Consider the following 17,568-nt stretch of genomic DNA (forward strand, 5'->3'; position numbering starts at 1 on the left):
TCCAGTCTTCATGTCTAGAAGCACACCCCCGTGAACGATGGCTGTTAGACACACCCCCGCCCGGTTCCATCCCCAGCCCCAGTACGGAGGAGCAGCGACAACGGGAGCAAGGAGGCACGGAGACCAGCGAACAAGAGTTGGTTGTACTCCGTACTCCGTACTTGGACAAGCAACTCGCTGGCTGCTTCAGTTGCTCTCCTCTCTGCTCTGGCTGCGTCTAGTGCCGTCTACAAAACCACTTGATCGTGTGCTTTGCTTTGGCTCGCCTTTGCCTCTCGTCTTGCCTTTCTGCCTGGCCTTCCTTCCCTCGCTCTGCGCATGCACCTCGCACCTTCCCGCACACCAGGCCTCACCCACCACACACCACGCACCAGGCTCGCTCGCGCACCACGCTCACGCACACCACACACCACACCACTCACCACACTTTTATTCCTCGCTCGGCTCCCAACCTGACTTCTCCTCCTCCACAACCATTCTCTTCCCTCGCACTCGCACTCTCTCTCGCCCTCTGCTATCGCCGCAGATTCCTCTGGAGAGAGTGAGTGCATTCTCTTCATTACTGCTGCTCGACTGGACACTGGATCCAGGATCCCGGATACCGGACGCTGGATACTAGTCTTGCATCTGCATCCCGATCTCGATCTGAGTACGCCGTAGTGTGTGCGGGTTCGACATTATCCCACAGCCCTGCTGCCCGAGTTGGAGTTGGAGTTGGCCTTGCCCTAGGCCGTCGCGCCCGCTCGCATACAGTCAACTCCAACTGGCGTCGCATTTGGACGTTCGGCTTTGTCTTTCCAAATCAACTTCAATTGTTATCCAACGCTGGTATTGTTGCCTCCCAAGATTCCTTTCTGCCGTGGCCACGCAGCGCAACTTTGAGCCTCCGTCTGCCACTCCGCCATCACAACAGACCCGCACTTGGCGTCTTTGCGCGCGACTTGTTCCATCAAGGAACCATCTCCAGGTCGACCTCATTTCTTCCTTTCGCAGTCAAGGAGGAATCCCAAGACTTGGCGCCAACTACTCTCTTAGTTGCGCCGGCCGTTAACCGGCTGTTAACTAAACTCCCCTGGTCTGGTCTGTTTTGCGCCCCCAACCACTTGTAATGCACCATCGGCACGCCATCATTCGCCCATCTGTCTAGAAAGGAGAATCTCGATATCCCTCTTGGCCTTCTGCCCCGACAAAGGCCAAATCCGTGCCTCAGCCTTTGGAACGGCATAGCATGGCCGACGACCGCTACCGCCAGGACCGTCCTCAGCAGAATCGCCCAGAGGACCAGCCATCGCAGCTCTCTCGCCAACCTCCTCCTCCTCCTCCTCCTCCAGCAGACGAGCCTCGCGCATCGTCAGACTCTTCTCGACCCAGCATGGCCGCATCCGTTACTCTCCCGTCTATTCAGGACCCCCGCTCCAGCAGCTACGGCCCTCCTGCTCCCCTCTCAGGTGGGCGAGGCTATCCCCATGATCCTCGGTACGCCTCGCCAAATGCTGTCAACGGCTATCCACCACCACCAGCCGGCCACCAGCCACCAGCTTCGTACTTGCCGCCAATGCAGTCTCAGGACCCAAGAGGCTCCCCCTATCCCCCTCCGGAGCACAGAGGGCCTTACTATGACGACCGCAGAGGGCCACCTCACCCCGACGCTGCCTATGGCCAAGACGCCTATTTCTATCGAGGACCTCCTGGTGCTCCTCCAAACGGCTATCCCAGACCGCATCCTGGAGCATATGGTCCAGAGTATGCTCAACCTGGCAATGCACCGCCCCAAATGGCACAGGCCGCCCCCCGGCAGCGGACTTCCATTGCTTGCAGGTACTGCAGAAAACGCAAGGTTTGTTCTCTCTAGCTCCAGCACGCTCACAGAGCCCAAGTGGAATTTTTATTCTTCCTTTCAATACCCTATCTGTCGACTGATCTATCCGCTTGCTGACACAAAAATAGATTCGATGCAGCGGCTATCAGAGTGCCCCAGGTGGAAAGTGTCAAAATTGTGCTAGAATGAATCAAGAGTGCATCTTTCAGCCTGTTTCTTCCTCAAGCTCTACAGCATTTATTCCCGTTTCTGCAGTACCAGGTGGCGTCCCTCCTGGTACCCAGCTTTTTGGAGCCTACGGGCAACCTTTGGCGCCTAATTCGGTACCATCTGCTCATCACTACGCTGCTACCGGTGGCCCGCCTCCGCCCCCTCCTACCGCCGCTGGAAACTACTACCAGCCGATGCAATCTCCAACTGATTCATTCTCATCATATGGGGACCAGAGAGGAGATGACCAGGTAGTAGGGCGGCGACGACGTCGAACGCCAGAAGAACAGGAGGAAGGATATCGTCTGCCTCCGCCCCGAAACACTATGCCCGACGACGATCCTCGCAGAAGGTCTCCTGCTGAAGCCTCAAGCAATGGGAGCCCTGGAGGGCTTGGACATCTTCCGTATCAGGGCAGCGGCCCTAGGCAAAGCCCCCGCAATCCATCTTTGCCACATCCGCCAGCAACTGCGAGTCACGGTGCCATTGCTCCTGGAGGTCGCTCGCCAGGAGGTCAGAACGGCTCTAGCGGAGCTTCAACGCCATCACAAGCTCAGCGCCAACCCCAGCAGGCTTCTTCTTCCGTGATGAGTCTAAGCAATCTTGTTGATAAAAACGACATCGATAAAGGAATGATTGATCGTCTTAACCGGCCTCGAGACCCTAGGGGATCGCCACCAGCTGGAGCCTAACGGGACATGTCTCATTGAAAAAAGCATTGGCGCATCTGCTTCTATGAGACGAGGGAGTGAAAGGGGAGATTTTCGGGAGTCGAAAGCTTGGAATGGCCCAAGTCTGTCATCTGGAAATGCTTACGGAGCTGGGAGTTTTCTTCTTGGAGAAAAAGCAAGAGGAAGCTAAATACAAAAAAAGACTACAAAATTTAGGTTGACACTGCCGGACAGTTGGTCAATTCGTGCGCACGTTTTCCCCCGAATGGCTGCGTCGACTAGCCTTTCGACAAATTCAGCCGTTCATCTCGTTGACGAGATGATATGAACGCGCACATCAAATTAACGATTTTGGCGAACAAACGCTGGGGGGGTGGTTTTGCAACGATAAAAGGTCGGCGGAACCCAAATTAGAACAACCATTGGTTTGGCAACAAACACTTGACTTTCTTGTCTCTTTTTTTTCTCGCTTACATTATTTGCTTTTATTTTTCTTTGCTCGGTGTTGTACCCACGGCTCAATTCCCCAGTCGTTTCCATGCTCTTTACGTCTTTATCTGATTTTTTTTGCCCTTGCGATGGTCTTGCACGCAGGTGTGTTTTCTCACTGTTGTCGCCGACATTGATAGTGGTCGAAGCAGTCAAGACCCTCTCCTCCATGGCGGCTAGTAACTAAAGGTAATTGGGGGCGGGAAACTCCGGGGTGGCTTCACTGCTGTTTCTGCATATGCTGTAATGGATAGGCCTGGTTCTACTTATCTTCGTTGTGTTTTTCGTTCGATTTTCATGTTACAAGAAGACGGCTATGCCTCGCGGCACCAAACGTTTTGGGTTTTTTTTCTTCTTCTTTTGTTAATTTGATTCTTCTCTCGTTTCTGGTTTGTCCCCCTTTTTATTGCGACTGGCTCGATTACAATGTCTACTTAAAAATCAAGGGAGGATTGGTCGGTCTTGTTTTGTCTACAGACAGTTAGGGTACCCCGTCGCGCAAGCGATCTAAGCGTGTTCTCGCTGGTGTTCAATTGGCGTGTGGATGGGCATTGCCTCCTTGGTCATGGGGCAGGAGACATACACTATTTACGTCTTAGCAATACAGAATGCTAATTCATGATGAAAAAATTTTCTCGCCTCAGATCATTACATCCGGTGCCTTGTCAGAATAGTTGGACACATACATGACATACATGGAACAACCTTGCATTGATCAAATCTTGACAATATCGTTTTACGGAGCGGACAGCAGGAGGAGGCGCTTTGGGAGGCGCCAGCATCGTTGATTGGGTGTTGGTTCATTTGATAGACCGCCGGAAGGGAGGGGATATGCGGCCATCTCGGGGGCCCATCCGAGCAAGCCAACACATGTCTGAAGGGTCTGATGCCCCGCACCGACTTTTGTTCAGGTGGCCTTGGACATACATGGTTCTGGACAGACGGCCGATGTCGACGAGGTAGGTGGTCTAGCGATTGCTTCACGGGATTCCTGCTATGGCATACACATGACGCGAGACCATGACAGGCATATCATCGAGGACGATTTCTTGGTCGAATACTCCAGCAAATCGCAGTAACTGACGACTACGGTCCCGTCATCCTTTTCGCCCCCTGAGTTCACGATTCGTCTGTGGGTAAGTGTGCGGAGCCCGCATGGGCATGATTTATTAGAACGAGTAGAGTGGAGAGGGATTCAACCCGTGTCACGGGGCAGATGTGTACTACTACCACTACTACTACTACCACTACTACTGTACCAGACAGCTTCATGGCGGAGGAGTGGTTCAACGGGCGAGCAAATTTGGATACAATGGTGTCGGCAGACGTCGGGACCAAGGACCCTGATCCTGGCAGTTTGCCCAGTTGCCTTGGGCCAACGCCGTCTGCCTCTTACATACATCTGCTGTGTTCACACAGGCTAGTACTACTAGTGTGGACTGGTGACAGCCAGTCGAATGTACGCCACTTTGCCTGCCTTTCCCATGAGAGTGGGAGGGAGGATGCGCCTCCAACGGTCTGGGCAGCAGCATCACGCTATGCGGCGCAGTCCAAACTACTACCAAATTACCTGCCCGGGTATTGGATCGGTGAGTGAGGATGGAGGATGAGGGGGGGGCAAGTATACATGTTTGCCGTCCATGGCGACTGCCACTCCTCTCAGCACTGGCTGGCACACGAAGCTGACGACGAAACAAAGGGATATCAGAGTTTGAGAAACGAATTCAGCTCAGCGCAGTGGACGGAGAAGGTAGTATCGTCGGCTACCACCAAGGGGGAGTATGCTATTCTACAGCACGGCTCGGGCGACCATGTCGAAACGTACTCCAAAGCGACAGTCTGTTCACGAGAGACAAGCGGGGAGATTCAGCACCGGCGGAAGGAGAGATGGAAGGAACCCACTGGTGGACTTCGGGAAACGAGGGCGAGAACAAGCAGCACACGGCAGGCAAAGCTCGACTCCTCACGGGCCTGCCTCACACCGCCCATGTCAGGACTCGCGGGGTCTAGGAAGGGCCGTACAGGGCCGTACGGGAGCGGTGCGGGCAGATAGAGGTGGCGGCCATTTCTCCAATTTTTGCGCTCTTTTGCGCTGCTGCGAGTTTGCGCGACGGGCCTTTGCTCCCGTCCGTTGGGACAGGCGAGAAGAGCCCACTTGGCCAAGCCCCGTTCCAGCAAACGGCAGTGCCATGCATGGACGCAGCCGGGTGAGAAGGACGAGCTCGCAAGCGTGGTTGGCTCCCTGGTGCGGAGCCTGGCTTGCTCGCGGTGCCGGGAAAAAGGGGAGGGGGGGAGTGGTTTGGAGGCGGTAAAGTTTAGAGGCAAGACTGGGATAGTCGGTGGATTTTTTTTTGCGCAGGCAGGCCATGGAGATGACGGAACTGGAGGGGCGTCTCTGGACTTGACTTGCTGCGTGGTGATGGAGTGGCGATGTGTTGGAAGGAAGGAGAACAGGTGGGCTTGTCTTTTTCCGGCGGTGGATAGAATATGTAGGTCAGTTGAGTCGCCCCCTCGCGGATCAACCGCCCGGGAAAGAGGAGAGAGTATGGGGTACCGAGTACAGGGTACAACGAGTCAAGGTAATCAACGAGGGATGTGGTGTTTGAACCCCAAGGAAAACAACACACATACATACATGATGGGCAGACTTGGGCCTCGGGGGTTGCGGGCTCGTCGAGACGGTGCCAGTGGCCTCTAGATCATGTCATGACTTGTGGCGTTTTGTGGCAGCACCTTCTGGCATCATGTTCTGAGAGTGTGTATTGTGCAAGAGACGAGAGGCATGAGTCACCAGACGGGGGCTCTAGAGCCGCATCGACCGACAATACGCTACACAATACACAGGCGGTTGATTCAACGAGGATCCCGTGACTTGGCGCAACGCGGGGCCCGGGGGGGTCCCTTTGCTGTCTCACGCGTCTGTCTGGTTGGGTCAAGAAAGCCGTTTGCGCGTCGACAAGTTGACCAGAGAGTGTTTCGGGGCCAAGATGAGACATGGGCCCGGATCTGGGAGCGTTCCTGCATGCCCGAGGTGGCGAAATGTACGGCGAATCGGACATGACGCAGGTACACGAACGAGCTGGTGGGCTTTTGTTTCAGCAAAGCCGTCCGTCGTCTTGTTCGCTTGATATTCGTGGCCTCGACGTTGCGGGCTGCCTTGGGGGGGGACCACCATGTGTTTTCTTCACACCCCCTTTGGCATCGGGCCCAGGGCACGTGGTTGCTTGAACCAAACGGAGCGAGAGAGTCCTAGATACAGCCCGTCTTTGGTCTTTGGTACTTTGTGCTCGGGGCGACTCCTGGTGGCGAAAAAGAAGGAGGAAAATAGTAATAGGGAATCCATCTCGTCAAGGCAAAAAGCGCACCCCTTGTCCGCCCTCGCAGCCGCGCCTCGTGGCACGGCATCTTCCATCGTACCGCTATTTTTTTTTTTTTTTTTTTTGGCACTTGGCCACGACACTTAATAGCCCACAAGGGTGTGTATAGATGCCTGGGCCGGCGAACTATTAGCAAAAGGGGGGCAAGGGAGCTCGGGGGGAGGGGCCAAGGAGCAAGTATCGCGAGAAAGGAGAGCCGCAAGCCCAATCACAAACCGAGCAAAGCGTTGCTAGCCTGGCTCCGAGGGCCTGGTAGCGGATATTGGCGAGGTGTGGAATGTAGGGGGTGGCGGATGAGTGTGGGAACTGGAATGCTGGTGATGCTTCTGGGAGCAGACAGGATCCTCTTCTCTGGGGCTAGCGGAGGGGGGTGTTTAGTCTCTTTTCTTTTACGTAGCCCCCGTTGGAAAAGCCGTAGCAAAAGACATACAACTGACGATGGATGTTGATGGGCTCGACACGGTTGTTGCGGGAGGAGGCTTTGCAGCACTCGCCCTCGGGGGTATTCCGTAGGCGAACCTCGTGGGAAACGTCTGGTTTTTGAAAAAGGTAGAAATCCCGCCTTTCCTAGACATCCCTTGGTACTACTAGTATGTATGTATGTATTCCAGTGACGCTGCGCCAAACCCGCTGGTGACGGTCTAGCCGTCCACCGCGGACGGGATTTCTGCCACTTTTGGTTCCCCCGTACGGAGGATCCGGCAACTACGTGCCAGACAATCCCATCCGGGCCGGACGGAAGGGGGACGGCTCGCCGCAGTAAGACGTGAACAAAAACAAAAGACACCACAGCAGCTGGCGCGGAAACTCTGACGTCTTGGGTAAGGGGCCCTCCGCCTCTTGTACGGGGTACATTTGGGCGATGGGCACACGGCCCGTGGGCAAAGCAAGATGGCTTCCTTCCCTAGACGGACGCCGGAGCCCACGGAGCGGCATGTCTGGTGTTTGTGAATTTCCTCGCGGTCACGTTGGACTTGGCGGCCATGGACGTCGTGTACTTTGCCTCGTTGGGCCCGTTCGGCCCCGGTACGAAGTGCCGAATATAGCAGCGCTTCCTTACACGAGGTTCGCCCTTTCCGGACCCCTTTTTTCTGTTCGTTTCAATAATATTGCCTTGGTAGGATTTTTTGTCCTCGACTCATGGAATCTGAGAAGCTGAAAAAAGAGAAGGAAAAAAATGTGACATAGAATGCCAAGCCGGCGACGACGACGCCGGAAACGGTCATGGACCCCCCATCCCTTCGAACCCGTGCCCTTTTGGGGGACGAGTTCGTAGATTCTGCCTGTTTTTTTTTTTTTTGTCCTGCCGTGGTATGATGTGCTCGGGAGCCCGTTGCGCTGGAGGAATTGGGATTTCCTTCCTTCTCTGGGAAGGGCGGACGGTGGTGGCAGCGAATGTAACGCCATCTCGGACGCGGGGAGTTAGCCGATGGGTTTGACGCCACGCTGAAGGGTGGGCTGTAGATCATGTGTTGCAACCTGACGGGGAAGGGCAAGTAGACTCACTCGTTCGCTGGCCCGGGGTAGGCATAGCAAAAGTCGGGCGGTACGTGTAGCCCTTGCCCGTCTTGCCGCGATGAGAGGGACTTTGCGGCGCACGGGGAACGGTCACGATGCAAGGGCAACGATGGAGGATGGCAGCTATTCTGGGTACATGTATGTATTCTTGAAGACTGGCGGCGGTGGTGCCCGTCTTGCCCGGCGCTCTTGGGTCTCCTGGAGAACGAACGGACAGAGCGCCGTCTTGCCACCGAGGTCAAAGCCCGCGCTGCTCTATCAGCTGAGCTGGCCGATGAGTCTGTCAGCGGCCAAGACGGCACTCGGCCGTGATGTTACAGCGCCGGTACGGTTGATCTGGTGCCCCTAGGTTGTTGGCCGTGGGGATATACTTCTGTGGCAGCGTACGTACTCCAGACGCCACTTGGGCCGGGAATATGACCAGTTGCAGCACAATGTGAGTTTTCATTTTTTTTATTTTTGTCTTTTTTTTGGTTCTTGGTGGTGAAGCCGCTGTTGAGGAGGATATGACAAGATGTGTTGTACTGGATTAGAAGTTGCAAAACTGTCGAGGGGATGGCCGGGACGCCGGGCATGACGGTCGGAGTTGATATTTGCTCTCGACTCCGGGTGTCAGCAGTGTGCTGGCCGCAGCATCAGAGACCAGTACCCCTTTCTACACGGCGACGAGATGGTATACACCGGTGTGCTGGGCTCTTTCCCTGCTCCGTTGGCCTTTGAAAGCTCCTTCATATGATTCTATTTCTTCCCGAGTTGTACACGGGGTCCCAGGTTGCCGACATACACGGCTCTGCCTCGAGAGTACAATGTGTTATAACCCCTGTCTTTTTCCCTCTCAATTCTTTCTTCAGGCGTGCCAACAATGCCATAGTCTGCCGTTCCCTCTTCCAACAGAGCACCGTGTCTCATCAGCACACAAGCACTCGAGCCGCAACGACCAAGGCCTCCCAGTCCCCCTAGTCGAATACATCACATTGCCGTGTACAAATACCGACTCGACTCGACGACAAGGCACATACAACGCGGCGCTGCGTCGCCCCGTCCCAAGACCAAAGCGGCGTCCAAGTTCAAACGAGGCACGTTTGATATTCACAGGCCCCCAACCGCACTCCCACACTCGTCCCCGCGGCCAAACGCTCCAACGACACGCCTGCCCTCCCCCGGGATGAACAGAAAAACCATCAACATTGTATCCTTCCAACTGTTCGGGTCAGCACCCGTCGCCAACGCGCCCCGGTCTGAACCGTCCATCGGGCAAACCTCCCCGACGGCCCGCTCGCCAACACGACGCATCACAGCCGGCGTAGCCAGCAGCAAAAGCCCTCGGCGATCAAAAATACGCCTTCTCCCGCCGGTAATTCCATCTACACGATGCTGGAAGCAGACCTTCCACGAGCCCTACGACCCCACAGCGGGGGAGGCGCGGCCTCATCCGCGGCCGTGAACGCACAATAAATCGGGAGGCTGGACCTGTCACGGGAGATTGCGGCTCCATCCGGGCCGCATACAGCCCGGTCCGGGCCCCTGCAAGGCGGCGAATCCTTGGACGAACCTATGTACATACAATAATGTAGTGCTCCCGCGCTCCGTCAAGCAGGGCCGTGTCCTGCTGTGTCTGTTTGGCGTGGAGTGAAGCCGCGCCGCGCGTTGGGCGGCCTTGCCTGCGGTGAAACCGTCCAAGCCGGTGTTTCGCGTGACACGGCAGCCTGTTTGATCTGCTGCCGCCTGGGGGCATGTGAGCTGCGGCAGTGGCCGAATGCGTCTTCCAAGAACTGCCGCCCTGTCCATTCTGATGCCAGGCATGCCCGTTCAAGAAGGGCCTTTATGCTTTGTTTGGCGCGCAGACTAGACATCGTACCTACCCTATAGTGAAACTTTTGGCGCGTGAGCATCACCACCATGCTTGGCGGCACCAGACGTAGACACTTTGCTGCAAGGACAAAATTTATACCATGGAAGAGGTGCAAAATTGGAATGCCATATGGGTATATTGCTTCCATTACAAGTTCTCGTATTGGCCGTCCATTCATTCGCGTCATGCGGTTCGGAAATACCACTCGAGACCAACAGGTGCGGCATCGGCCGTCAGAGCTGCGACGTCGAAATGTACTGCGACCCGTCGTGGCATTCTTGCTCGGCAACCCTGTACCGACCATTCTCGTCCCTCTCGAGCACAAAGCATCTCTCTGCAAATATGCCCCGTGCATTCTTCCTCCTCCACTCCGGGCCCATTCTCCGCAACATGACCCGGCGCCATCCGCCTACATTGATGGTGATGCTCTTCCACGCAAAGTCGGGGTTGCTCTTCTCCCGCAGCCGTACGAGGCAGGAAAACACCTGCATGGCTGATTCGTAGTCACGGTCCCGAGCCGGGTCGTCCTTCTCGGTCGCACGTAGCAGCGTCTGTACGTGGAGGATCAGAGTCTGGAGCATCGGAAAGGAGGCTATGCCACGCAGAAACTCGGGAGGATAGCACAGTGCAACGTCCATGTCCAGCTCGAGTGTGTGGACAAACGGCAGGCCCTGCCCCAGCCTTGTGACGTCTTCGGCCCGCAACGTCGGGCATTCATCATCATCGTCTGTGAATCCGACGTGGTCGCGAAAATGAACCTGTCGAAGAGAACCACCATGCTGCAAAATAGAATCAATGTGGAATAGGTTGGTATGGCAGGTAATGTCCAAGACTTCCAAGGCTCTGATGTGCTTCCTCACTAGTAAATCTAGTCTTCGGGTGGCCTCTTCTCGCCCGTCAGAGGCGTGTGCCAAGCTCTCGTGTACCTGCAACCTCGTCAGGTTGCACAAGTCTGGTGGAGAAATGGAATTCAAAAAGTTCAAAACAGGCACAGAAACAAGAACGAGAGATTTCATTTGGGACAGGTTCCAGTGTCTTTCTACCTCCTCTGCAGAGTGTGACCAATCGTACGATTTCAAAACCAGATTGGAAAGCGGTGGCAGACATTCTCCTGCAGAAAACGTGAAGCTGGTGCCTTGGCCCAGGTCCTCATAATGCAGCGTCTCCAAAGATGAGCACTGCACTAAAAGACGCTTCAACGAATCTACTTTTGTCGTCAATGGCGGTGTTGGTCTGGCGAGTTTCAATGACACCAGGTGCCTTGTAAATGCGGGATCAAGCAGTGACGCATGCAAGTCACTTTGCGAGCCTCCCAAGGGGAGATTTTCTATATTCACCTTTGTATTCTGAGTACGTAGTTGGTCGTAGTCAAGGACATCGTGTATCGGCCAAGTGCTTGCGCCATGACTATCGTCCTGCACGTAGCATAGGCTGTACTCGAGTGTTAGATATCATCTGGTCAGGCTTTGATTTACATTACTTCAAGACCTCACAGGGACGTACGTGACGGAAGACAGTCTCATTACACGAGACAAAATTTTCCTTATGCCAGAAGGCTTCAGGTTGTTTCGAACAACGACATGATTGGTATACGTTGAAATATGCTCCAGCGCTTTGGAAAACAGCGTCTGGGCATCTGGACGCACAATCAACTCGTTCAACACAACTCTTCGATACGCGATTGGAGTTGCTATAGAGTTGAATAACTGAGAAACGGAGCGGACGACAAATATCGACTTTGCATCTAAATATTGAAGCTTGGGCCACAAATGCTAGTTAGCTTGGAACAGTGTGGCTGCATTCGTGCTCGATCTACACCAGAATCATCATAACCATGCAGGATATCGTTCTCACCTGTTCCAAAACTGACATGAGAATCTCCGAACTAAGTCTTTGTATGTATCGTTGCAGAATCCGACTGCAGTTCCGAGGCGAAAGGGAGCCCCGGCCAGCAGCGTTCGCCTGACGAGGTGTGTTTGAGCAGGATGGAATGTTGCAATGTGCCGTTGAATGGCCATAGGTCGCCACAGGCAAAGACTCAGAGGAGCCCATGGTATCAAAATAGCGACCAAAATGATCAGGTATCAATGATTAGTACAGGCCGGATAGTAGGGACGGTTTGTCAAGTCGTCACCAGACGGGCAAGACTTGACAAACCACCAGTTCACAACCTTGAGCAATTTTTCCAGCCCGGTACCAACAGAAGGCTACGCGGGTACCAGTCTGATGTCCCCTTCGGCAGGTATGTGCGCAAATAAGCAAAGGCAATCGGCAAGTTGATGACGGGTTTGTCAAGGCTGTCAGCTGGCAATAAATGAGAGCCCAATAGTGGCTGCAGCGGCAAGACGACACTTCTGACGACTCGACCAGGGTTGCCTAGCGCTCGGATCCATAGACAAGACAGAGTATGAATTGCAAAATGCCAGTATCAACGCCGTTCGGGTGGGGTTGATAATTGCCAGATGGTCGTCAAGACAAGATAATGTTGGCTTTGCCGACGCCGGACTACTAACTAGAATAGCAAGCCAAGATTGTCAGCACAGAGTCCTTTTCCGTCTTGAGAAGCGCATTTCTTACCAGTCACTTAATGACAAGACTAAGAGCAAGGAAGCGATGATCGGCAACTTAGATTGGAAAAGGCAGTGTTTCCGGGGAGCCGGGTCCCATATATGAGCTCGACACGATGTGTTCACCGGACCAGGCAGGGCTGCGACAGGTGTGGAGAGACGCAGCACGACCTACATAGTTGCTAATCTGCCATCCTGGTGGTGGTGGATTTGGGGTGAGGCAAAGACAGGTGGACAGCACGAGGGTCGTACGAGCAGAGACATTAACTAGGCTACGGAGTAACGGTTTGTGAGACCACCCAGCTCCTAGAGTGGAAGGTCTTGGGTATCAAGCCGTAATAAATTGACAAAATCCCCGGGATGGTCTGGTGACAAAGACGATTTGCTTTTCAGGCGCCAGGCCCAATCAGTTATACCCAAGCCACCAGGCATGTCCAGTTGGCAAGGCACAAGTGGGACGGAGAACGATACGACTGTCGAACTGGGATTCGGGCTAACGAAGGCGACGGGTTTCGGGCCGCCGGGGACTTTAGCGATATCCAGATGACGGTCAGAGGACTGACCAGTGCCAGATATCAATGAAGTGGCGAAATAGGGACAGACTTCAGCTTAGACCGCTAACGGCTCCAGGAAAGGCCGTGTAACTGCCTGTGCATTTCTCATGAACCCATGAACCCAAACCCCATAAATCACGGGTGCGAGCTGCCAGAAGAACACTGGTCGTCTCTCGCAAGAAAGTCCCAAACAGGAACTCTCACTGCCACAACTGGCCAATCAGGTCCGGCATGTGCCTCGCTGAGCTGTCGGTGGGCTTGACACTGGCCAGTGACAACACAAGCACAACCACTACCCGAGTCTGAGATGAATTCAGTCGTAGAAAAGACGGATGAAAAGAATTCAATGTTGTTTTGGCAATACCAGAAGCATGCATAGGCCCGGAACTTTACATGCGATGCAATCTTTCTCGAGTCGACGTAACTAGATCAACTGCCGATCGGTAGAATTGACGATGGAAATGGGTCGGTAAGGGCGGAGGGTGGAGGTTTGATCTGAGCCTGGCGCCACATGAACGCAGTTTGTCTGGCTGGAGTGCTAGCTCGCAGTGTCTCCAGTGAGACGGGAGCACCAACAACCAGACGGCCAACGGCGATGCAAGCCAGAACCACGTCAACAGATTCATGTGTGTGTCTCTGTTCATCTGAAAAGTGTTCAGCAGTGTGGGAGAAATGATGTCGTGCGCCAGACTCTTGGCCACGGAGATTCCGGCCGGGCAAGCTCACCCCATGGTATTGAACCCGATTCGCAATATAATATTCCGTACGCAACACATGGCTATCTTGGCTTTGAGGACGGTGAGCCACTTTAGGACAAGGTCAGCACCCAACGGCTTTGGAAGCTCTTTGTAATCGACTCACCTATCGAAATAGAGAAATAGCGTCCGACTAGGCAGCATGTTTTGCATGGAAAGCCCGTCGATGGAGCACCACATCGCTGAAATGCGAGACGTGACTAAGGCATGATTTTGGCTCAGCCTCCCTACTTGTCGTGTGTCTTGTCCCTTCTCGACCAAAGACATGCATATGCATGTGCAACTCTTGGGCGAGCACGGCACGAGGACACTGTGACTATCAGGTCAATTTGAGGAGTTGGGCGGATGGAGCTTGGAGCTTGGAGCTTGCGTTTCTCTGTCTAATGTACGGAGTATGCACGCATGGATGCGTCCAGTCCATAGCACCTGCCGTAGTTCGCCGTTGTCTCCACTTTTATCCGTTCTGAGACCTTCGCTCCTTCCCTTCCACTCGAACTCTCCCGCCCTGCACAGGCGCAGCGGGAAGTGCCAATGTTGCGACTGGCTGCGACGGGTGCAATATCACCCCGCCGTCCCAGCGGGAGAGAGCACCTAAACCAAGTGGCCAAACACATTCCATTCCATCCAAAATCATCCAGGACATCCAGAGTCCGAAGACGACCGGACGCTTATTGGTGTCTGTACGAATCGGCAGGCCACCATCTCAACCTTCGCATGGCTCCAACGTTGTCCGCTGTCCTGCCAAGTTCAACCGCTTGCCTGCCAGGCTGTCATGTCATAGTCACATTAGGTACGGTAAGCCTCGACTTCATCGGCTTTAAATTTGACTCTACACTATGCCGCCGCGCGATGTGAATATCCAAGACAACTTGCCCAAATAAATCGCCAACAGCTCGGTCAGACCAATGCCGTCGTGAAAGACTTTTGGCCTACATCCAACGTTTAGCAAAGTGCCTTCAATTGGAGTATCCACCGATCCACCCATTGCACGCTGTTCGGCACATGTTGTGGAATCACACTAGAACCCACGAGAACTCCTAGCCCAGGACGTACGGATATGCTCGACAACCCGAAGGGCCGTTGGATTTCATCAACTCTTCCCCTCTCCAGCTACAATTCTGCCGGCACGTCCGCTATAAAGACTGCGAATTTAAACACATCTCTGTTATACACTAGCCTCCATGCAATGCTCTCAAGAAAGCTAGCACAATCTGATGAAACACGCTATAGATGCCTTTGAGCGCTTTGCCAGGTGTAGTTCTTGCCAATAATAACCAAATGACCCTCGTCTGAAGTTGTATCAAAAGCAGAAACATTAACAGAATGGGGAATCATCATCTTTTTTTAAAAAGAAAAAAAAAAAAAGAAAAAGAAAAAGTCAAGTTGGCACAAAAATGCCCAACAGAATCATGAATCAAGTCATACTCTCCTTGATACTCCCCTTCAAGAAGTGCAAGTTTCACCGAAGACTGACATGGAGAAGGTTGACGAACCTGAGCAACCAATCACAGCTACAATCACTTTCTACAGCGAAACTCTGCATGTGCGCGGTTATTCCTTGTTCAGGGGGCCCTTGCCCTTTGGTGCTGCCTCATAGATATCGTCATCGTCGGAGACGCCTTGATGCCTGTTATGCGGCGGTTGCTCTTTGGCCAGCCCAGACCGAGAGCTAGAACTACCCGCACTGTTTAGAACGACATTGTTACTGGACAGCGGCCCACCGAAGCCAGGGTGAAAAGGTTCATGCGGAAATTCGGACATAGGCTGTGTTGACGAGCCACCGGCAGCCTTTGCTTCTGCAGGATGCGGGTCGGCAAAAGGATCTTCAGTCGATTCGTCCTTCAGTGATTGGCGTGAGCTCGATGCTACTGCCTCCCCATCACCAGTGGGAGTCAGATGGTATGACTGTGTCTGTTTCCCCTTTCCTGCATCTATTGCCCCTGTTGTCACACCACCAGGCATTAAGCCTGTCTCAGCATTGTTATGACGTGCATGGCTTTCGGTGTCTGAATTGTCTGACAAGACAACTGGAGAATTTTCATTGGTACCGAGGCCAAGCTGCTTCCTGGCATTCAAAACTGCCCTCTTATGCTGGTTGAGAGCCGTCTGCAACTGCTCATTTGTGTCAATGAGGCTCTCCATAGTTTCGTTATCCGGCGCCGGATTCTCAGAAACCATGTAGCCCTGCAGGCTTCTAGATGCACTTAGACAGCGATCGGCAAATTCTTTAATCAGCTCATTTTGCAGCATTTCGCCCGGAGAAGTGTTCATGACGACCTGCTCCAGAAGTTTGGCCGACGTCCGTGCCTCTTCAAGTCTTGATGAGAGCTCAACAGGGTCAGGAAGGCGATTGTTATGGTGGGCCTTGGCGAAATAGTTTTGAGAGTGTCGGTTGAGCGGCGGCTGGTTCGTCGTGAAGGGCCGTGGAGGCAGAGGTGGCTGTCGATTCTATTTTCTCCCATTAGCAAGGTATACGGCCCATCATTCACCTGCTAGCTAATCTCACCCCATGTTTCTTTATGGCAGCCTCCTTCTCCTTCTGCCACATGAGAACCAACGGAGCTAGGTTCTGGTCGTGCGCTTTGGCATATTCAAAGTCATCCAAGGTTTCCATTAATATTTGCCATACGCTGAGATCCTTGACATTCTTCAGCAAAGCTCGGATTGTGTCGACAAACTTGTCATCCAAATTCCTCGTGAAGGTTTCCCCAGGGTTATCGGTCAGGATTCGGACAAGCATTATAGCATTATACTGCCAGGACGGCCTTGAGCTATAATCTTTGCTCAAGAACTTGCGAATAACACGGGCACATTCGGCTGCGGCAGCCGGGGAGGATTCGGCAGCATCGACGATGGGGGGGAGGAAGAGAACTTCATCAGTCTATTGACAGTTGTCTTGGTCAGTTGCCATGATTCAGACTGCGGCGAAGCACCAAGAGTGAGAATTGGCCAGTGTATTGCATACCTTGGAATTTCCGCCAGACTCGCAAAACGCTTTCTGTGGCCGTTGGGGTTACGGTCAGCGACGACAGCATTCGGTGTCATGTGGTGGGGCTCTCTGGACTTACGACGCTGTTGTGAGCAGTGACCTCGGGGTTCTCAGCGTGTGTCGCAGCCGACGCCGGGGGAACGTTCGAGCTCCCTAAGAAAAGACCAAGTCAGACCAGCGGCTCCTCTTCTGTCTTCCGAAGTAAATACCAAATTATGTTGAGTCGCTGGGCCGCACGCTGCGCAGGCCGACGGGTATGCGCAGCATGCATCGAAGGCTGCGCGAGGTGGTCTAGATATCGAAACAACAGCAGGGACTTGCTTACCTCCAGCCTTCTTCTTGATACTCCCCAGCATCTTGTTCATGCTGAGGCCCTTCATAGACTTCATGCTGACTACTCCGGGCTCGCACGACGAGCGTTGGTGGACGCGCGCGCAGAAAGCGAATGAAGGTAGACGAGACGTCGGTCGAAAGTGGTTTCGCTATAGGTATAATTGCTCGACCTTGGATTAGGCGGTATAGCGTAGATAGGTGTAGAGAGGGCGAGTTCGACGAGAAATAGAGGTAGGACTAGGGACACATGGAGGGTGATGAGGCGGGAAAAAGAAGAGATCGCGATTGTCAGATGCGGGCAGGCTTAGCCAAGCCAGGGTCTCTCTCGATGAAGATGCGGTGTTGGCGGGCAGTCGCGGACCTTGCGGATCAATTGGGTGGCTCAGAGCTGTCACCTGTCGGGCTGTTCGCCAGGAGGCGGAAGACTGAGTGGG

General features: G+C 53.9%; 3 protein-coding genes across 3 annotated transcripts; 1 reads left to right on the top strand and 2 right to left on the bottom strand.

Moving 5' to 3' along the window:
* Positions 1–1,228: 1,228 nt before the first annotated feature.
* Positions 1,229–2,721, top strand: MAA_09300 (Zn(2)-C6 fungal-type DNA-binding domain protein; the record flags this gene model as incomplete). The annotated part of the gene is made up of 2 exons (XM_007827298.1): positions 1,229–1,837; positions 1,948–2,721. 2 exons carry the CDS (start codon positions 1,229–1,231, stop codon positions 2,719–2,721), a joined length of 1,383 nt encoding a protein of 460 aa, XP_007825489.1.
* A 7,448-nt stretch (positions 2,722–10,169) lies between these two features.
* Positions 10,170–11,808, bottom strand: MAA_09301 (F-box domain-containing protein; the record flags this gene model as incomplete). Its single annotated transcript, XM_007827299.2, has 3 exons — positions 10,170–11,367; positions 11,440–11,708; positions 11,791–11,808. The coding sequence occupies 3 exons, from the start codon at positions 11,806–11,808 to the stop codon at positions 10,170–10,172; spliced, it is 1,485 nt and encodes a 494-aa protein (XP_007825490.2).
* Positions 11,809–15,363: 3,555 nt separating this feature from the next.
* On the bottom strand, positions 15,364–17,190 carry MAA_09302 (vhs; the record flags this gene model as incomplete). The annotated part of the gene is made up of 4 exons (XM_007827300.1): positions 15,364–16,260; positions 16,319–16,693; positions 16,881–16,954; positions 17,127–17,190. 4 exons carry the CDS (start codon positions 17,188–17,190, stop codon positions 15,364–15,366), a joined length of 1,410 nt encoding a protein of 469 aa, XP_007825491.1.
* Positions 17,191–17,568: the final 378 nt, after the last annotated feature.

The sequence above is a fragment of the Metarhizium robertsii genome, assembly GCF_000187425.2.
Source record: "Metarhizium robertsii ARSEF 23 chromosome Unknown MAA_Scf_3, whole genome shotgun sequence".
Classification (NCBI taxonomy): domain Eukaryota; kingdom Fungi; phylum Ascomycota; class Sordariomycetes; order Hypocreales; family Clavicipitaceae; genus Metarhizium; species Metarhizium robertsii.